Source organism: Melospiza georgiana, chromosome 9 (genome assembly GCF_028018845.1).
Source record: "Melospiza georgiana isolate bMelGeo1 chromosome 9, bMelGeo1.pri, whole genome shotgun sequence".
Taxonomy (NCBI): Eukaryota; Metazoa; Chordata; class Aves; order Passeriformes; family Passerellidae; genus Melospiza; species Melospiza georgiana.
This window is the reverse complement of record NC_080438.1, coordinates 7,413,240-7,435,027: the sequence shown is the minus strand read 5'-3', so window position 1 is coordinate 7,435,027 and position 21,788 is coordinate 7,413,240. Positions and strand designations below refer to the sequence as shown.

At 44.2% G+C, this 21,788-nt stretch overlaps 1 protein-coding gene across 1 annotated transcript in view; it reads left to right on the top strand.

Moving 5' to 3' along the window:
• PLA2G4A (phospholipase A2 group IVA) overlaps positions 1-14,950 on the top strand; it is a 68,089-nt gene extending 53,139 nt beyond the window's left edge. Inside the window, exons 12-19 of the mRNA XM_058030154.1 lie at positions 316-453; positions 799-891; positions 2,261-2,332; positions 3,999-4,250; positions 9,110-9,294; positions 12,179-12,374; positions 12,581-12,738; positions 13,527-14,950. Of these exons, the coding sequence (XP_057886137.1) occupies positions 316-453; positions 799-891; positions 2,261-2,332; positions 3,999-4,250; positions 9,110-9,294; positions 12,179-12,374; positions 12,581-12,738; positions 13,527-13,661 (1,229 nt within the window). The 3' untranslated portion in view covers positions 13,662-14,950. The remainder of the gene's footprint in view (positions 1-315; positions 454-798; positions 892-2,260; positions 2,333-3,998; positions 4,251-9,109; positions 9,295-12,178; positions 12,375-12,580; positions 12,739-13,526) is intronic.
• Positions 14,951-21,788: the final 6,838 nt, after the last annotated feature.

Below are 21,788 nucleotides of genomic sequence, written 5' to 3'. Positions count from 1 at the left end.
TTGGAGCTGAGACCCACATGTGGCAGGGAACCATGCTGAAGCAGGGGATGAAAACCAGATGTTACTGAGTGTTCCCTCATTTGCAATCTCTCCTTTTATACCTCGGGTTTCCAACTTCATTCTTTTCACCAAAGTTTATTGTGATAAGAGAAATGAGGATTCTTTCCCTGCTGAGACATCACTGAGCTTGATTTGATATTCCTAATGGTTATTTGGCTTCCCATGTCACTAAAATTTATTTTCTTGGTTCATTTCTCCATCATTTTCCTCCATCCTGAGATTTCTGACTGAGCAGTTTTGTTTCTCACTTTGCAGACTGGGTGGAGTTCAGTCCATATGAAATTGGAATGGCCAAGTATGGCACTTTCATGTCTCCTGATCTGTTTGGAAGCAAGTTTTTTATGGGGACAGTGGTGAAGAAATATGCTGAAAATCCCTTGCATTTCCTGATGGGTGAGTATGTGACAGAAAGAGACTTAAAATGAAAAGCAATTTCAGTAGTTCATGGACTTTTAAATGCAGTCACACAAAGTGTGGAGACAGGAAGTGGAGCTCTCAGTTTGTTGGAAGACATTCATTTGAAAGCTTTCACAGATATGGATTGGCATTGTTGATTTATTTCTAATTTCCGTGGGGTTTTCTTTCTAATTTGGACAACTGAGCTTATGACTTGGCCTGCTCCAAACTCAGAGGTGTGTTCAGAGAGCAACCAACTGCTTCAATAGTGCTTATTAAAATATGTGGAGTTTATTTTCCTTCTGCCCATCACCATTCATTGTTTATTTTTTTCTCTTTCAGGTGTCTGGGGCAGTGCATTTTCAATATTATTTAACAGAGTCCTTGGTGTCTCCAATTCTCAGAATAAAGGGCCCACCATGGAAGAAGAATTAGGTACTGTTAGTAAATAATTCCACTATGCAGAGCAATTACTAGCAAGATTCTCCCTCTGTGGAAGGATGGCACTGCTTGCAGTCATTTAAGAATGTGGAATTAATTACCTTTAATTGCTGGCACTGCTGGATGCTGCTGAGGTGGGGAAAGAACACTGGGAATGTTCTTTCCTTTCTTTCATTTTTGTTTCTGGTCACTCAGAGCTGCTGAAAGTCACATGAATCTATCCAGCTCTTTTCTGGTAGTTAATAGAATCTTCTCTTCATGTTGTTATGTGATTTTTGAGAGCAGAAGCTGACAAGTATTTAATAGTTACTCGTGTAGTCTTTTGACACTGGACTATTGAAGGGTTTAGCAAAATGCACCTGAATTTTCTCACCTCTGGGTTTTTAAATTTCTCCATTCTAACCACAGCCTGTTGGTTATCTGGTCCTTTGCTTGCAAATTGAGTGGTTTTGGTTTCGCTCCTGGTAGAGAAATGACAAGGCGACTGTAAAGAAAGAGTTGTGGCTTGGTTTGGATGGACTTCATTGAGTTTTATCTGAGAATGTAGTTAACGATAAAAGGCTTTTCATACTTTTGCTTCCTGCTGAAAAAACAGCATTACAGGGGAAGATCTGACCAATAAATAAATTGTCCTAGACAGCCAGAGCTTTCTGAAGAGCAAGAAGAGCAAATGTAGATTGAGGTAGTTTTTAAATAATAACCTCTGTCTGCCTCCTAATGGATGGAATTCAGCTACTTGCTAATCTCTTCTTTGTGGATGAGAATGAGACCAGGTAAATCCAGGTTCCGATTTCTGATACAGCTCCTGGGTGTTAACACCTCCTCATAGAGGATCCCTGTCAATAACTGTGATCATGGAAAAGTTTGGTTTTGAAAGATAGTGAGACACAGAATGTTATTTGTCATCTGTGACTCATTTCACATATCATTTAAAAAATACTCTTTGAAGTGGGATCAGGTGTGAAAATATTTATGTGACTTGAACCACAGTCTGGAGCAGAGCTGGAGATGTCCCAGTGCCACCTTGGCACCACAGTAACATTTTCCTAGTTCAGTAGGAGCTACTGAGAGGACAGAAGCGAAACATCTACATTTTAATGAAGGTGAATAAAGTGTGTCAGGTATGCAGAGGGGAGTGGGAGGTACTGCTTTAGGGTTGCATCCTCTTTTCCAGGCTAAAAGTTGCAGGCTGAATCCAATACCTGCTGCTCACATTCTAATGTCCACAGCAGACCCAGTCTTCTTCAGATGTATTTTCTGTTACAAAGACTGAGAATTTTATGACTCAGATTGTTTTGAAATTCTTAACTGTTCTGCCAGTTAAACCCCAGCAGTTTAAAGGAATTTATATTTCTTTCAACAGAAAATATTAGGCTAAAGCACCTTGTGAGCAATGACAGCTCAGACAGTGAAGATGAGTCACAGCATCCAAAAGGTAAGGAAATGCTCAGATTTCATTTCATTGTTTCCTTTTTCCATCAGCTTTTGTGTGGCTCAGCAAAATAGAGAACAGGAGACCCCAGGAGGTACTGGGCTTCTCTTCATGTCTCCTGATTCTCTCAGCTGTCTGGAATTCCACATACATCCCAAAAAATGTGGTTTGCTGGGCCAGAGTTCCTCAGAAGTCTGTTTCCAGCAAACTGCTGAGCTCAGAGGCACCTTGGAATTGCTGCCAGCCCCCTAAACCAACAGTGTTCATTGTTTTCAAGGGTTTAGTGATCAAATATTTACCTGGGAATGGTTTAATGTGTGTTTCCATCATTCACAAGTGTCTTCTAGCACCTTTACAAATGACATCTGATACAGGAAATTCCTCATGCATGGCACAGTGTTTGTAACAGTGCCCAAATCCAGGTGCCCAGAAGAGGCACAGCCACAAAAGGAATGTTGGGCAGTGGGAAGAAAAGATTCTGTTGACAATTACCTCTAAGAACCTAAAGCACCTGGAGATTTCTGGTGCCTTAGTCAACTTTCTGTATTTGATTATATTTTTGGGGTGATTTTCACCTGCAAAATGGAGTTTTATTTCTAGCAAGTAGAGCAAAGTTGAGAATGCAGCTGTTTGTGATTTCAGGATCTACAGAAGAAAAGACAATCCTGTATGGGGAGACAGGGAATTGTGTCATTAGCTCAGCTCAGTGATTGCTTCTTCAGCTCCCATTATGTGTAAAACTGTAGGTGGTACCAGGTTTTGTGTTTATTTGTGGGTTTCCTGTTTAAACACTACAGCCAGCACCAAACACATTTCTCTCCTAGTTTGTAGCCATAGTGAACAACAACAAATCTGGGATTGTAAACACTTGGAAATCGTTCTCACTTCTATAGAATGTTATTGGACAGATGTTGGACTTCTCTGATGCTTGTTTTCTCTCTACTTATGTAAAACTCAGCTCCTTTAAACCCTGGCTTAAAGAGGCAAGTTTAAAAGCTCAATTTAATGTATCAAGCTTGAGCCTGAATTATTTTCTTATCCAAAACACCCTCAAAAACTCAAGTATTGGCAGGTAAATGAATGGAGAGTGGTGCCAGTCCAGCTCATTTTTACTGTGAGAGCTCCAACTGTAGACATCTAAGTCTGGATCTTTCATTGTATTCTTTAGTTAATTAAAGCCAGATATTAATTGTAGTCTACAGTTTACTATAATGATAATTTCAGGTATTTTAGAATTCCCATGCTACAGCATTATCCTTTATGCTGATTAACTCTGCTTTCCTGAGCAAAGCTGGATTTCTAACAGGCAGGAGAGATGGAGAAGGCTGTCAATGCACATCCAGATGAATTTATGTCTACATCAAGTATGGATCTTATCAGCTCAGGTCTATCCCTGAGCTTACAGAGAAAGCCATGCTCTGGTCATCTAACGTTCCCAGTTATTTTCCTGATGGACACATCCACGCTATTGGGGTGTAGATGAAAGGTTTCACTGGGCTGTGAAGTTGAAAGGATGAATTCTCTGCACTTCTCTGAAATCATTGTTTCAAAGCTCCATCATCCAGCCCCCGGCTCATTGAAAGAACTTTTGTATTTTTGTAGCTCCTTTGTTTTATAGCCACTGCAATGGTGGGGTTACACTTCTGGGTGTTTCCATTTTTGTGTGCAGGCACGGAGGGCGCCGAGGCCAAGCAGGAGAGCCAGGGGAGGCTGCAGGAGAGCAGCCAGGAGAGCTGGGTGCAGCGCATGCTGATGGCCCTGGTGGGGGACAGCGCCCTGTTCAACACGCGCGAGGGCCGCGCCGGCAAGGTGCACAACTTCATGCTGGGGCTGAACCTCAACAGCTGCTACCCCCTGTCCCCTCTGGCTGAGCTGCTCACCCAGGAGTCCCTGGAGGAGGAGGAGCCGGCAGCAGTGGCAGGTCAGTTCCCAGAACACTATTATTTATGAAGGCAGAGGCAGTGCGTTCCCGGTGTGGTAATGTCACACCGGGAGGGCCACAACAGCTCCGTGGGCATTGTCCAGCAGTGGAGCTTGTGAGGGGACTGGGAGGCTCAAAGGGCACCACGTGGTGACTTCTGTCTGCTCCCTGCCCTGTCCCTCGGCACAGCGTGTAGGACAGCCACTGGAGGGACAGTGGCTCTTGGTTTGGCAGAAGGGAGCCAAGCTGCTTTTGTGCATGGTGCCCTTTGTTACATCTGCTTTCTCACTGTCTTGGCCTTCTCCAAAGGGTATCCAGGTTGTTCCTTGGCTCTTATTGGTGCTAAGCCTGCTGGTGGAAATTAAACCTTTCCTTGTTCTCCTGCAGGTCTTCCCTGTTGCATCACCTTTGTAGCTCATCTGCTTTGTGTTTTGAAAAACCCCTGGAGGTAACACACTTCTTCACTTGTAGGATCACAGAATCGGTGAATTTTGGAAGGGTCCCACCAGGATCATGGAGTTTGACCCGTGTCCCTGCCCAGACACCCCAACAATCCCACCCTGCGCATCCCTGGGAGCATTGTCCAAACCCTCCTGGAGATCTGGCAGCCTTGGGGCTGTGCCCATTCCCTGGGGAGCCTGGGCAGTGCCAGCACCCTCTGGGGAAGAACCTTTCCTGATCTCCACCCTGACCCTGCCCTGGCACTGATAGAGTCTTACTTTGCTGCCACCGTGTTCTTCCCAGTGTGACCCCCCCTGACAAACTCTCCCATTCCAGGGTCCCTGATGTGCAGGTGCATCCATGTTTCATGTTGGCTTAAACAAGAATGCTGATAGAGAATAAGAATTTCAGAAAAATAGGAATTTGCAAAAGAAGATCATAGTTTTCCCTCACTCCGTGAGGGATGTGGTGTATGGAACAGTAGCTGTGAAGAATTATTGTGCTTGGTTAGGATTTTTAGAGCCTTTGCTTTAGTGTTCACTGCAATCTGCTCAGTGAACGGCAAATTTCTCAGTGTTCTTCTGGCACTGGAAGTGTCCAAGCCCAGGCTGGAGAGGGCTTGGAGCAACCTGGGATAGTGGAAGGTGTCCCTGCCCATGGTAGGGGGTTTCCCTGAGTGATCTTCAAGGTCCTTTGCAACCCATGATTCTGTGATCCATCAAGCAAATAACCACTACACCTCTCTGAAGGGGGTGTCCCTCCAGACTGTTCCTCCCAGCACAGCCCAACCAACTATCCCTGGTGACAGCACCATTCTCCTCAGCCCTCATTTCCTATCCAGAGAAAGGAGATTGTCCCAACTGCTCGTTAAGCAACAGTAAATACCTGATGTCATTTAAAAGCTTAAGTAGCAGCCGTGCTCTAATGTGTATTTGTTAATGTAACAAATCCCTTGCAGGGCTTGAAGAGTAATTTCCATCTGGACTCCACTTTCTAAATATTTCTGTCATCTCAGTAGTGTTTACAACTGGGTAGTCTTAATATTTATAGTACTTGGAAAAGAGGCAGGAAAGTGGGTAGGAAATTTATGGTTGGAAAAAATGACAGTTGATGAGAATTTTGCATAATTAAGACACGTGGATAGTCTTCAGAATCAACTGTCAGCTTCCTGGGATTTGATTTAGATGGAAATAAAATGCTGGTTTGACAGAACTCTGCACCTCTGACACAATTACTTTGGAGTGCCTGAAACTTCTGTGGGTTAAAATGGGAAAAGTTTGACATGACTGCAGTTTTTTGCTGTTAGCCAAAGCCCCCATTCATAAACCTGCAGTTACAACTCAGATCTGACAGCTGTGAGTGGTTGCAATATTGTAGTCAAAAATAGTTAAAAACCCCTTGAAATGTCAGTAGTTAATATAAAATGTAATCGTTCAGTAGTGTGATGAGTGTATCCACATTTTAAGGCTGTGAATTTTCCTAATATATGGAAGAGCTGAGAAGCCCAGAGGCTCAGATAGAAAGGAGACTGTGGTGTAAAATTTAAATCCTTAGATTACTGTGGCACTGGATGCATTTAAGTTGCGCACATTTATTCCTAGCACTGGCAGTTTACCTGTCAGCTTGAGTGCAGAGGGAAGTCTGTATTGCTTTAAGACTTACTCTCCTTTATTGCCATACACTCCAAAGGAGAAATAAGTGAATCAAAAAGGATATCAATAATAGTTTCCATCTCCAGCTGTCCCAGACTCTCTACAGAGAATGAACTGTGGCTGACCTTGGGCAGTCTTACAGTCATTACTGAATTTAGGGTGTGCAGTGCCTGCAGCAGAGATCCCAGCTGCTTGGTCTGGAAGTAAAACCCTTGGCTTTGCTTTTCCACAGATTCTATTTGTGGAAATCATGCTAAACATTTTCTTATTTCATCAGGAGTGATTTCATTGTGAACTCTGAGTTGTTCTGTTTCTTTTCTTGATGTTACAACACACTAGAACAATTTGAGAAAATGCCAAGTGCATAACAATGGGGAAAAATAACCCCTAATCCCTGCTTCCTTATTTCAGTATTTATGGAAACAGTTGTAGTGGATGGACGTCAGTAGCAAGTGCCCTTCTGATCTGCCCTCCTCCCACTGGAGCTGCCATCTGTGGCAAATTTGGTCTCTAGGATGTGCCCTCTTTATTCCTAACAAATATCTGTCTGTGAATCCCATTGCTGGGAAGCTGACAGGACTGAGCTGGCTAAACATGGAGCTGGGCTGCTAAACACAGACCCACAGAGTTGTTAAAGCTGGAAAAAGCCTTTAAGATCATCAAGTCCAACCACTAACCCAGCCCTGCCACTAAACCCTGTCCCCAAGTGCCACATCCTCCCATTTTCTCCCACTTTGCTGTTTGAGGGACTGGAAGGTGCTGGTAATAGGAATGCATCTTTCCTAAAAGGCTGAAAATTCATGTCCCAGACTCTGGGATTCTATGAAGACTGTGATTACCAAAACCCATTTATATGGCTGTTATAAATTTATTGACAGCATGAAGACATTTTCTCCTTTCAAATATAGTAATATTATTTTGATAAATTTGATTTATCAAAAAGGGTCATGAGGGCTGTAAGCAATAGGATCCATCTTACTCTTTAGTGTTGGGAGGAAGTTTGTGTAGCAGTAATAACACTCCCATCACAAACACTGTTATAGCTAATGCTGTTCTTGATTAAAGGATCTTTCAAATTCAATTTTTGTAACATAAGAAAAGATGAAACATGAACAAAAATATTCTTGCAATTTCTTAGAAGTTCTAGTGAGAACAAGGGTTAAATTGTGTTTGACTTGTTTAAACAAGAAGAGGAAAAACAAATTGGTCTACGTATGATAGAGGGAACTGTAGTCAGTGTGGGTTTTTTCCTGTTTTTTGAGTTGTGATGAATTTGATAAATACTGATACATTTTCATTCATTTATGCTCATTCATGATTATGAAATATATCTAAAGTAAGTCCTAAAATAAGTTTATAAACACACTTAGCCCTTTAGCAATTGGCCATGATTTAAAAGTGTTCTCTCCTTTAGAAATCAAGGCAAATAGTGGGAAATGGTGCCTTATTATTTAGGAAAGGATCCTCTTCTAAACAACAGCAGAAATAAAAAAGGAAATAATCTGTTTTAAGATTTTGTTTGGTCCTCACAACATACTGCTTCTGAAATGACAGGGACAAGAGTTAATTATTTGTGATAGATTTTCTTTGCTTCAAAAATATTCTTTTATTTCCCAGATTACTATAATTGTCAATTAGTAGGTACCAGGACATTCAATTATAGCAGAAATAATTATATTTTTACATTTTTCTATCCAGCATTCCTTACATTACACTGCCCTCTACAGATATGAGAAATAGATTTTTTTGTTAAAAAGCAAAACCATGCACTGGAAATATTTGTAAGGTCCGGAACAAGAAAAGACTGTCAGGGGAAAAGTTTTTAAGTACAGCAGGGATAGTTTAGTAGTGTCCAGAGACCTGGACAACTGTGAAGACACTCAGGGAAAATGGATTGGGTTTTCCTGAGCTGTACCTGAGGCAATGTTGGGGTTAGTGGGAAACATCATCAGGTTGGGCTTAGAGAAAAGAGTGGTGGATACCATACTGGGACAGCGCCAGCAGCAAATGGCTGACAGGGAATTCTGTCCAGTGCCTGAATTATGGATATGGGTCACTATTTCTCTTTGTTCCTGCTGGAGTGGTGAGAGTGAGGTCATCAGGTCTGGTGCAGGTTGGAAAACAAGACCTGATAGTCCCAATTTAATGAGCAGAAGCAGGCACAGACAAATGTCACAGGAGGGCAGAGCCACATTGAGGATTTTTGGGTAAATTTGGGAGAGCTGCGCAAGATGTGGGGTTGGGAGGGAACCTGGGAGAATAGGTTTGGGCCAGGCAGCTGTTCCAGGCTCCAACCCTCCAAAGAAAGAAGTTCTTCCTTGTGTTGAGGTGGAGCTTGTTGTGTTTCAGTTTATGGCCATTGCTCCTCATCCTGTCACTGGCACCACTGAACAGAGTCTGGGACCATCCTCTGACACCCCCATGCCTCTTGACATCGCATACACCTTTTCCTTTGTGTATGGATTGTTTGGGATGATGGAGTGAAGGTGAGAGGGCTGGGATCAAACCTGGGTGTTTGTCCCCTTCGGTTCACCTCCTCTGGGTCTACCTAATGAACTTACTGAGGGCCCTTCCAGTTCTGGCTTTTCACCTCATTCTCCAGTTTTCAAGAGTTTTAGTTACACTTGAATTCATGGTGTGTTTACCTGGGATACACTGTGCAGTTCAAACTCCATGCTGTCCCCAGAATCTGGGGAGACCTCATCAGAACCTCAGTTCTTAACTCAGATGTCCCTTCTTGGTTTGGATTTTCCATGTTCCATGCAGATCCTGACGAGTTTGAGAGGATCTATGAGCCTCTGGATGTGAAGAGCAAGAAGATCCACATTGTGGACAGTGGGCTGACCTTTAACCTGCCCTACCCGCTCATCCTGAGGCCCCAGAGAGGAGTGGATCTCATCATCTCCTTCGATTTCTCGGCCAGGCCAAGTGATTCCAGCCCTCCTTTCAAAGTAAGTGACACAGGCCCTTCCTTTCTTGCATTCAGGGGTTTAGGGTGACTCAGTTCTATTCCACATGGTCCCAGAAAGGCCTTGGTGCTGTTGTATCTGCAACTTTGGAATATTTCTTTCCACGTCAAGGCAGAATATTGCCCTGTACCTCAGTTCCTGTTTACATGCCTTCCATGAGGCAACTGGCACAAAGAGGGATCATGAACTTGCTTTGAAGCAGAAGCTCAATTGTTTTTATGGAAGTTTTGCTTTGGCACTGATTGCAGAATTTTATTTTCTGTCAGAATTAAACAATTAAGTCATTTTCCCTGCCGTCCTCTCCCTCCACCCAGCTGCTCTCCTCTGTGTGCTGTGATGTAAATGGATGGTTTCATGTCAGCATCTTGCAGAAATGTCTCATCTCAGGATTGCTAAATAAATAAACTTTTGGAATCAGGGCTAACTGTTCATTTACATCTCACCAGGATAATCCTGGTTTAAAATCCATCTTAAATTCATCCATGTTAAATTCATCCAGACCAGAGCAAAATGGCAACAAGAAAACCGGGAGTAAGTGCCATGGCTGTTTTCTGCAGCAGGTGTGGAAAGCACAGCTGTCAGTCTGTACCACCTGCACATCCACACAGCTCCAGCTGGTCCCAAAGCCTTTACATGGATCATTTTTGGTAGCTGCTACAGAAAAAGCAGCGCCTCAGAGACTGCTGTGAGGTTCTTAGTTTGTGCTGTGGTTTAGTGGGTGTGGTGGGATTTGGTTGATCTGTGTGATCTTGGAGGTCTTTTCCAACTCTAATTATTCTACCATCCTCGGAAAAGAGGCATAGTTTGTTTCAAACCCAAATGGATTTTTAAAACAATTTTTAAGGGAACTCACTTTTAAGGGAACTCATACATTCCTGTTTGAAAAACAGCAGGCATTCCTTGTTGCTTTACAGACAAATTTTAGTTACAACAAACGGAGAATTCTTTTCCTTCAGCTGCTATGGAGTGACAAAACTCCCAAAACAACATTAGAAAGCAACAGCTAGGAAAATGAGCTTGAGATCAGTGCTGCCAACTGCAAAGTAAAATTACAGAAGAATAAAAAGGAGAAATTCCTGTAATCTCTAGGTCTCTTGTGGCTACTGGGGAAAATAGAGCACTGAGAAGACTTCCTAGTGTTTATGTTCCTTTGTTTTTCCTTAAATGACTGAATCCCAGAGTCTGTTTTTTCCTTTAATATTCTGTTTGCCTAAGAATGTATCTCCTTTGTTTGTCAAGAATGTTTGCCCCAGCAGCTAAATTTGCTGACACAGCACTGCCATTGCCTCTGAAACATCTTTTTCCTTCCTTTTTTAACATTCCACAGGTGGAGCCCATGCAAAAGGCAGTATATGGTCACCCCTGCTACCCTTAGCATTCTGTCATTGTCAGCTGCAATTTTCTGGGTTGTTTTGGGGAACATGGAGAGATTAATGAGCACTCAAGTGGTATTCTGAAGGTTTTTCTCTAAACCATAATTTTCAAAATGCAAAAAATCCCTTAACATGATAAAAAATGGTGGGAAAACTAGATGGTGCCTCAGGTTTTCCAGAACCTCTCTTGAAGGGAATTGTTTCTGGAGCACAAGTGGGTGTGTGCTGAGGCAGACACAGGTGTATTCCTGAGGCAGAGGACAAGAACAGGAACCAGTTCTGTCCCATTGGTGCATTGCAAAGAGCAAATGCCACTTCAGAAGTGGGCCTGTATCTATGGTAGCACTCTAATATTTTACTCAATGACTCGAGCCTTGGTTTACCATTTTACACCCACTATCTCTTAATCTCTTGCGTATCAAAACAGCCATCCAAAAAAGGGTCCTATTTCATTGAAAACCAAGATTAAAGATGTTTAACCTTCCCTCTCCTCCCTCTCACACACCCTCATTACATGCTTTTGAGTCATTATTTACAAATTATCTTGTTTACTGGGTTGTCATGAGGAAAAAGAAGCCTGTTCTCCAGAGCTCTTCACACGGTGTTCTTTGAGAGGCCCCTGAGTGTGGGAGTTAATTCTGAGTGCAACAATGTGTGGCAATGTGTACAACAAGTGTTTAGGAGCTCTCAGTGGTTGCCACAGCACTGGTGCTGCTTTGCAAAGTAAAATTGTGGATGGCTTTTCCCTCACTGTCAGCTCTGTAAATTCACCCCCAGGCTTCTGGGGCAGACCACGTTCCTTCCTGTGACTCATGTGGCAGGTGCCAGAGCCTGGGCAGGGTGAGTGAGGTGCTCACTTGGTCCTGCTGAGATCCACTTGATTAATCCTGAAAACCACAGGGTGGTTTGGGCTGGAAGGGACATTAACCTCATCCAACCCCACACCTTCCACTAGCCCAGATTTGCTCCAAGCCCCATCCAGCCTGGCCTTGAATGCTCGCAGGAATCCAGGGGCAGCCACAGCTGCTCTGGGCACCCTGTGCCAGGGCCTCACCATCCTCACAGGGAACAATTCCTTCCCAATATCCCATCTAAACCTACTCTCTGCCAGTGGGATGCCATTCCCTGTGTCCTGTCACTCCATCCCTTGGAAATGGTCTCTCTCCATGGTTCCTGTCAGCTCCTTCAGGCACTGGAAGGCCACAGTGAGGTGTCCCCAAAGCTTCTCCTCTCCAGGCTGTACAATCCCAGCTGTCCTTGTCTTTTCTCCCAGCAGAGCTGCTCCATCCTTCTGACCATCCCGGGGCCTCCTCTGTCCTTTCTGTGTTGGAGATCTAATAATTTATGGATTACATTAACCACCCCACATGATCCCTGTCTCTGCAAACCTCCTGACTTTGCAGTGGAAGCTTTTGTGCCACCTGAGTCTTTCTCCTCTTTCCAGGAAAAGAAAGAGTCAGTGCTGCATAATTTAAACATTTTCCTCTTTCCAGGAGATCCTGCTGGCTGAAAAATGGGCCAAAATGAACAAGCTTCCTTTCCCCAAGATAGACCCCAACGTGTTTGACAGGGAGGGCATGAAGGAGTGCTATGTTTTCAAACCCAAGGACACCTCCTCAGAGAAGGACTGTCCAACCATCATCCACTTTGTGCTGGCCAACATTGACTTCAGGAAGTACAAAGCTCCAGGTGAGCTCACAATTCCTGATGCTGAATCCACCTGTTCCTCTGGAATCACTTGGTGGTTATGTACTAGGAATGTTTTACCTCTGAAACAACTCAGAGCAGCTTTGTCTGCAGTCCTTAGGGAATTAATTCAGAGAAGCCATTAAAAATAAGGTAATAAATCCTCAGCCCTAACATTTGGATGGAATTTTTGTATTTGTCCTGTGCAGGTGTTCCCAGAGAAACACAAGAAGAGAAGGATTTTGCAGATTTTGATATTTTTGATGATCCAGACACACCTTTCTCTACCTTCAACTTCCAGTATCCCAACGAGGCTTTCAAGAGGCTCCACGACCTCATGGAGTTCAACACTCTCAATAACATGGATGTGAGTATGGGGGTTAAAGGGGCTGGGAAGTGGGTGATGTGAGGAAAGCCCTAAATCTGCCCTACTGAAGGTACAGGCTTTGCCTCAGTGTTTTCCTGATTTTCTCATTCGGTTCATGCCTTGGTTTTGCCATTTTACCATCCCAGTCCATTCAGGATAACTGAGCAAAGGGCACTGTTAAAGATGTAAACATGATGTGCAGGACTTTACACTCAGGGTTTCTTTGTCTAATTGGACAAAAAGGACACTGGAAGTTTCCTCTGAAGGAAATTTCTTTATCAGCTAACTCAGTAATAATTATTTGTAATTGATAGTTGTTGAGACATGACATCATGATCCCAACATCTGTGGACTGACAAGTGTAATGATCATCCCAGATAAAGATACAGGGGTTTTAATCAATACAGTGAAGAAAGCTTGTTACATCAGCACAAAGGATTTAAAAGTGAAGATTTAATCTTTCTCAACATAATAATTACTCTCTACATCCTTGAAATATGGATTTTCTCAATGTTTGGATTTACCTTTGTGAGTTTCACTGTGGCTTTTTTAAATACTGTGTGTTTTTGTGTGACTTTGGTGTTAGTAGCCTCCCTCATATTTTTACTAACCACATTAAAATTAGTATTTTATACACTCAAGAAATACTATTTGTGCTAAAACTCATCGATCCCTCTGCTCAGTGATGGAGGGGAGCTAAAAGTGGGTGCAGCAGCTGTTAATGGGAGAAGGGTCTGTTTCTGTCCATTTCAAAGTGTTCAAATTGAGCTTTGCTGCTGGCGCTGCAGGTGATCAAGGAGGCAATGGTGGAGAGCATCGAGTACCGGAAGCAGAACCCCTCGCGCTGCTCCGTGTCCCTCAGCAGCGTGGAGGCCAGGAGGTTCTTCAACAAGAGCAACCTCAACAACAACAATCACACGTAGAGGCTGTGCCTGGCCCTGCCCTGCCCAGAAACTGCTCCTGCCTTTGGAACTGCAGGCAGAAGGACTTGAGTGGAGCATCCCTGCTCCTCACAGGGCTATGCGACACTCCTGAGAACGTCTTCTTGTGAATGCATTTTGTACTGCTTTTTTGAGAGCTGAAAACATTTCAGTAGGCTGAGATCCTTGTTTTTAAAACTGTGGATCATTGGGTTCAGTGTCTTTGTGTTTTCTTATAGAATTGTAAACACTGGTTTCTTTTGGGAGGGTAATTGATTTTTAATTGATGTAAACTGGGCATAGCTTGAAGGGTAAGATGGAATTAGAAAAAAAAAAATTTGAAATCCACTTTACTGCTATATGAGACTGTCTGTACCACTCAGCAGAAAACTAAACCTCTGATATTTTCTTATTTAATCCTCAAAATTACATTGCTTGAACTCTTGAGCTACTGGCAGCCATATGTTAAATTACTGTCAGTTTGTGTGTTTCTGACCTGAATGTTTCTTCATAAATTGACAGTGATTTTGCATTTGAGCATGATTAAAACAACACATTTCTGCAAAGGAACAGTGGCAATGTTTACTGGGGATTGGTAGAATGTGCTCAGGTAAGAATGTGAAGCCTTAAGGGCTATTTTAAAAATATATTCTTAGTACTTTGATGAATGAAAGACTGCATAGACAGCTTGTTTTAGTACCATCACAATCAGTATTGCTGTAACTCTGCAAATGCACAGAAAATGCAGCTGCACCTCTGAAAACTTTAATTGCTAAAGTCAGTAAATCCCTGGGAAGGGAAATAATTACAATGCATTTCTTTAATGGCCACTGTACCAAAGAATTGTGGAATGGTTGGGGGTGGAAGGGACCTTAAAGTAGATCTCATTCCACCCCCTGCCATGGGCAGGGACACCTCCCACTAGCCTAGGTTGGTCCAAGTCTACATGCAAAGTTCTGTGGTTAAGTAACATTTCCTGTATTGATCAATAGGTTTTATTTCTGTTTGAGTTAGTGCATGTTTAAAATCATCAGAGAAAATAAAAGTAACTTATCTTAGTGCTGCATAATTTAAACATTTTCCATAAATTCTGGAATACAGAAAGGAACTGGTACCATTATATTATTGTAATATTTTCTTTTAAATGTCATCTTTCCTTTTCGTAATGTAATATTTGTATTTTTTATTTTATAATATGTACCTACTCTGTTTCATGGAAGAGTTTTATCATGCTTTATACAGTTTATATTATCACAGTGTTACCAGATGATAAAAAATAAAACTATATTTGTCACCTGCTGTTTCCAGACAGTTTTATTTTGATAATTTGTGGGCTATTTTCAGTTTTTTGTGAAGATATGTGGAGCAGCTCGATGGTGAGGGGCAGCTCAGAAGACTGACAGTGCACAGGATAAGTCTTTGCTACCTTTAATCTTGGATTCCTTATAAAGCAGGGAAGTTCCTTAAACTTTATTAAAAATAATGTGGAAGGAGAATAATAAAGCAGGAAAACCCCTCTTCTGATACATAATGTGACACCAACCACACAGAGTTTCCCCATACCTAGAAATGTTATCCTTTGTTTCTCATTTTCCCTCCCTTTAATCCAGGTTCTTCTGCTTTGTATGTACAGTATTTTTTCCCAACCCGGCTGTGATCCCTAGGGGGCATAAGAAGGTGGATTTAGAAAATGAATTCTTTTAGGCTTCAAACATCACTGTAGGGAGAGCACATGGGAGATCCTTCATGCCTGAAGGACATGGAAGTGCCACCCTGCACTGGTGAAGGGGGTGAAGCCTTGGGGGTGAGTTCAGTTCCTGGAAAACAGCTCTGGTATGGTCTGGAAACCAGCTCTGGTGGGCTCTGGAGAATGGCTGTTATGGGCTCTGGAGTCCATCTCTGGAAAACAGCTCTGGAAACCAGTTTTGGTATGGTCTGGAAACCAGCTCTGGTATTTTCTGGAGACCATCTCTGGTGGGCTCCAGAAAACAGTTCTGGAAGACTTCTCTGGTGGGCTCTGGAGACCTGCTCTGGTGGGCTCTGGGACACCCAGCATTGAGGGTGGCCTTGAGCTTCTCTTCCTTGGGCCCTTGGGGCAGGCTGTAGTGCCAGGATGGCCACTGGAAATCTCTGTCTAGCTTTTCCTTTACCAGCAGAAGAGAATGCTCAGAATAAATCCCACTGACCTGGGGAGGTCTGGAGAAGTGGCCTTGGCCTGTTTGTGTTGGTGAGAAGAAAACCCATTTTGGCAGGGAATGGAGCTGCAGCCAATGCCCTTTCCCATTCCCCTGGGCATGTTTTGTCAGTGGGATGACACCTGAGCACTGAGTGATCTCCTACAGAGCACACAGGGCTGGTTTTCCAGGAGATCTGCCTGTGCTCAGGAGTGGATGTGGCATCAAACAGCAGATTGTGCAACCCCTTATGGTGACATAACAGGTTTTGCTCTGGTGCTCACTGGAAGCAAAGCCGAACAGACGTTTCCTGGAGCTGTAAATTCACCCCTCGCTGGCTGCTGGCTCCCGGGGTGGACAGGTTTGTGTGGGGATGTGACTCAGCCAGGAGGTTACACAGGGCCCTTCTCACGAGGAGGGGTGGGAGGCAGGGGCAGGAGGATTCCCAGGAGTTCCCCATGGCAACACAAACACAGCGCTGCTGAGCACGCGAGGAGCAGGCCCTGGGGCACGGCCAGGACACGGCAACTCCTTAACCTTTAGAGAAACCAAACCCCACAGGAACAACAGTTCTTCCGTGGCTGTGTAACCCATGAGGGCCCCACAAACCTGAAATCAGGCAACAAAGGCCAAGGCAAAAGACTCCTGGTTTTGTCAGGAGATGTTTGGGAACAGAGTTCCCTGAGCAGGCAGCCCTGAGCTTGGAGAGATCCATGTGGTAGGGTGGATCTCAGGGGTGCCAGGAACACAGCCAGGTCTGAGAAACGGGGACAAATGGGGCACTGAAAGGGGAACCCCAGCTGTGGTGGGGACACTGGTGCTGGGCTGGGTCTGTTGTCTGCAGATGGAACTGTCCTCCACCACCTGGGGCTTCCCTGTCATTCCATCTCACCTGGAGCCAGCAGCCCATTCATGAGGCCATCCTGAGACCTGTCAGAAAAACCTCAGGGAATTTAACATCAAACCACCTTTATACTTAAGTATTTTGTCTTTAATCAGTACGATGCTCTTCCAAGCGTGTCCTCCTCAAAGGCTGTGGCCAAGCTGGCCACAGAAACCTGGGAACCTTGAGGTGGTTTTGGCCTTTGTGTCTCTCTCAAATTCTTACCCAGGTATATGGTTTTAGGCAAATCAAAACTGAGCAAGGGAAAAATAGGCAGCTCTGGGCTTATTTGGGAGTGAAACTGTAACTTCTGTCTTGAAGAATACACTAGACTGGTAAAGCTACACCTCCCATCCCTGGCAGTGTCCAAGGCCAGGTTGGACTGGGCTTGGAGCAGCCTGGAATAGTGGAAGGCATCCCTGCTCATGGCAGGGGATGGCACTGGCTGGGCTCTAAGGCTTCTCCCAACCCAAACCATTCCATGATTTTATGATTCTAAAGTTACATAATTTGTTTGGTACCGTTCTGTATTTTAGCTGCATTTCTGCTCCTCACCCAACTTTTTGGATGGATTGGGGATGCTGGGCCAGCACTGACAGCAGGCGACACGGGACTTGTGCCAGGCAGGCTGCAAATTCTGGGATGAGGAGAACGTAGGAGACACCCTCCACATTCCGCTGGTGCTTAACACCTCCCAGACGTTTTCTCACAGCTCATTTAGGGCGTGTGCCGGAAAACACAAACCGGAATTAACGCCACGGCTTCAAAAGAGACTGGGGGAAATGTTTCACTAGCGTGTTTGGGAAGCAAAGACTCTGATGCTTTGCAGCTGTGGATTCAAAGCAAATCCTTCTGGTCCGGTTTCACCAAACCCCAGGGATTTGCCTGAGGGCATTTTTGTGTGACGGGTCAACCCCTGCTACTGGCACTGATGAATCCCAGGATGCTGCCAGTACAGAGGGCTGGGGTCGGGAAGGTCTCTGTTCCTCCTTTGGAACTGCTCTGCCCCTTTATAACCCTGCGAGGAAGCTGTTTTGAACTGATGCCTTTCTGACCTTGCAGAAGCCCAGAAGTTAGCAGTGCTGTTTAACTCATTTGCTGTTCCTCCCTCAGCTTCAAAGCCTCTTTTAACACCTTGTTTGAAACCACGTTTTAAACCCATTTTTAAGTAAAGAAATTTATTCCAAGGTGACACAGAGCAGGTTTCAATACCCCACCAGACCACAAGCCTTTTGCTGGTGTTGCCTCTATGTCTTTTCTGTCTCTTCTTTCAAGAGCTGCCAGAAAACAAATTAGAGAATAATTTGACATCTGAAATCCACTCTGTCTTTATTGCTCACTTCCTTTTCTTTTATTTTGGAATCTTGGGATCATGGAACCATTAAGGTTGGGAAATACCTAACAGATCACCAAGTCCAACCACCAGTCCAGGACCACTACCAGGTTCAGCATTAAACCTGGTCCCCAAGTGTCACATCCACATGGTTTTTGAACACCCCCAGGGATGGGGACTCCACCATGCTCCATGACATGGCTGTGAGCTGGGACAGATCCAGCAGCAAGCAATGTTTCAGTGTAAATTGTTTGAAACACAGGAAACACAATCTTCTAGATTGAGAATACAGATATTTATACAGTTAAATATATGTATTTGAATTTTATGTTCAACTTATGAACTGTCATTGCTCTAGACCAAACTCACCCCACTTTTCCTCTCACCCATGGGGTCAGTGAATGTTTCCAGCTAAAGGAAGTATTTAAAGTCCCAAAGATCATTGTCCTGCTGTTTGGTCCCTGTGTGAGGAAAAGGCAGCAGGATTTGGGTTGGTCTTTGTGTTTGTAAATGATTGAGTACTAGTGGCAAGGAGGGTGAGTTGTGCAAGCAGCAAAACGTGATGAGAGTGACCTAAATTTAATAAAATGGCTAAAAATGGTGAGGATGTGAAAAGTAGGTGAACACTGAGGGACACTGAGTTGCCTCTGTAAGCTTTACACACTCCCAGAGTCAGAAAGCCTCTCTCTGTCCTGAAGACTGCAGCCTCAGGGGTTTTGTACATCACACACTTTAATGTAGATGTTTTTCTTCCAGGCAGTGATAACTGCTCACAATATCAGCCAAATTCCTATCAATCTGAGAGAAAATTGTAAAGCACAGAGTTTAGTCTAACACTGAGTTTTAGACCATCCTTCTGCTGAGAGCTCTCCCTCTGCCCAACCAAGGCAGTTCTGATCTCTTGTAGCCTGGGACATGAGTGGTCTTTAATCAATGTCTTATGGGTTTCCCTTTTAGTTCATGTTTTGTTTTAGAACTTTTGTTTGGTGCACTGATTTAAAAGGATTTAGTGGGAGAGATTTGGGCTGGGCCAATGGCATGGCTGATACACAGAGTAGAAAACAGATCAGCAAATGTTATAGAATCACAGACGGGTTTGGGTTGGAAGGGACCTTAAATTTCATCCAGTTCCACGGGCAGGGACACCTTCCACTGGCCCAGGCTGCTCCAAGCCCTGTCCAACCTGGCCTTGGACACTGCCAGGGATCCAAGGGCAGCCACAGCTTCTCTGGGCACCCTGTGCCAGGGCCTGCCCACCCTCACAGGGAACAATTCCTTACCAATATCTAATCCAGTGTTGGTGGAGCTGATTGAAATGAAATAAACCCACCAGATCCGTTTGATTCCTTAAACAGATGTTGACAGAAAGGAGCAAGGTCCAAACCCAGCAGCCCCTTCTGTGTGTGTGGCTGGAAGGGTGAGGCCAAAACTCCTCCTGTGGACCTCAGTTTGGTGAAGTTTGAATGTTTCACTCCAATGTAAAATTCCAACATTTGTGCTCTGCAGTGTGACCAAAGCCAACTCTCCTGCTCTGTTGTGTAATGCAATAAATGTCAGCTTGACAAATTCAACTTCATTGAAAGAGTTTTTTATAATTGCCTGTGGTGTTGTAAGATGCACTTTACAAATATTTGTTGGCTTAAAGGATGTCACTGAATCACTATTCTCTGGTGGCAAATCCTTGCAGTGGAAAACAGCCCTTGTTCATGTTTTCCCAGTTCCCTGTGTGGTGGGACACTGAGGAAATCTCTTACAAAACAGAGAACTTGGTGTTATGAATCCACAGGTAATAGCCAAGCAACGTTATTTCACCATCTAAATAAACACAGGGTGCTTAGGAAAAATAGAAATAATGTGAAGATCCAGCCCTTGCTTCCCAGCAGGAGCAGCACACAGAGCTTGAGTGGCTCCCAGATGGGTTCCTTGGTGTCCCCATGTCCCCAGCCCCCCTGACTGTGGGCTGAAGGTCTTGGCAGAGCGATGTAACCCAGAGAGGAAGGGCAGTTCTGGCATCCAGGGGCTGCTTCATGCCAAACCTGGACAGTTCCAGCCTCCCTCAGCCCGCAGAAGTGAGAAAGCCCTCTGCCAGGCCAGCACCAAGTGATAAATGCTGTGATGTACAAGGCCAGTAAATGGGGATTTAATGATTCTTGACATTCCTCCCGGATGCACAAACAGCTTTTTGCAGGACATTAACACCAGGTGCCTCTGAGCAACCTGGCTGTCCCTCAGGCAACCTCTGCAACCCAATGAGTGCCTCAGGGACATCACAGTCAGTTCTTCAAGCTGCAAAAAAAGGTGATTAACCTTGGAATAGAAATCATTTCAGTGGAAAACTGGACAGGTTTCATTCGTCCCTTACAGGAAGGCTTAGCTGCCCATTTATCATCAGATTTTCCTCAGCAATCTTACCCCAAAACTTGCTTTGCCTTTTTTCTACTTCTCAGTGCTAATGCAGGAAAAATAATTGGAAGTCTTCTCTTTTCTTTTTGCCTGTACAAGGCAATATGTCTCATATTTTGCTCTGTGCCTTATTGGTTTTCTTGCCTTTAGGTATTTTCACCTGTAAATACCTAAGAGCTAAGTAGGTCATAAATTCTTATCTATCACTCTGAAAAGGCAAGAAAGAAAAATGAGACTCTTGGGCTTAATTTTAAATAGTTTTTGATGCAGATAATCACATATTTATTTATAGCAGTTGTTCTTTAGAAATGACACAGCCAACGTAACATTCAAGATGTGTCAGATTTAACAGCAAATTTGAAAGAATCCCTGGCTTTTTGTGAACTTTGGGTTGTGTCTTGGGTAATGTTTTCTGGGTGTGCTCTACTGCAGTACTTCAGCTGCTGTGGTTGACATTCCATACATTCATCCATAAAAACCCCAAAATGGTTTGGGTGGGAGGGACATTTAGGCTCAATCTTGTTCCAACCCTCTGCCATGGGCAGGGACACCTTGTAGTGGATAAGATCTGTTGGTTCACTGTTTTAGGAGGAAGACTCAGATGTAGTGTAGAGCATGCACCTATGCTGATAGCATGATGATGGGAGGTTTGATCTCAACCCTGATTTTTTTTACCAAGAGCAAAAATTCCTGCCACTATTTCCTAAAGTCCCATCTTTATGAATGTGAAGGTCCTGAGGGTCACCCATCCCACCACAGAGTGGCCTCTGGCACGTTTTGCATTTTGTAAGCAAGGGGAAATCTCAGGTTAAACATTTTCTGTGTCACAATTCCATAGTGAGGGGACTCACTCAGAGGCAGGACTGGGGGAAGGTCACTGGCACAGGGTGCCCGGAGAAGCTGTGGCTGCCCCTGGCAGTGTCCAAGGCCAGGTTGGACAGGGCTTGGAGCAACCTGGGACAGTGAAGGTGTCCCTGCCCATGGCAGAGCTGGAATGGGGTGAGTTCTAGGATTCCTTCCAACCCAAACCTGTTCTATGAAGAACAGGAGGAATGGAGGCTCCAGGAAAAGACAAGACATTTCAGCATCTCTTCCCTACGTTGCCATGGACATCCCTAACAGCCTGACTTCCATCAAAACACCCCTGGAAGCCATCCAGCCTTTTTCTGCAGCTTTCTGTGGCTGGCAGCACTCCCAAGCTCCCTGACCCTTCAGCCAAGCAGGAGCACTAATGAGCCATCAGGTTTTCCCCAGGCGTGCACAGCATTGTTTTAAGTCTCCAGCCCTGAACTAAACAAACCCCTCATTCCTCCTCAGTTAATATTTACCTGCACAAA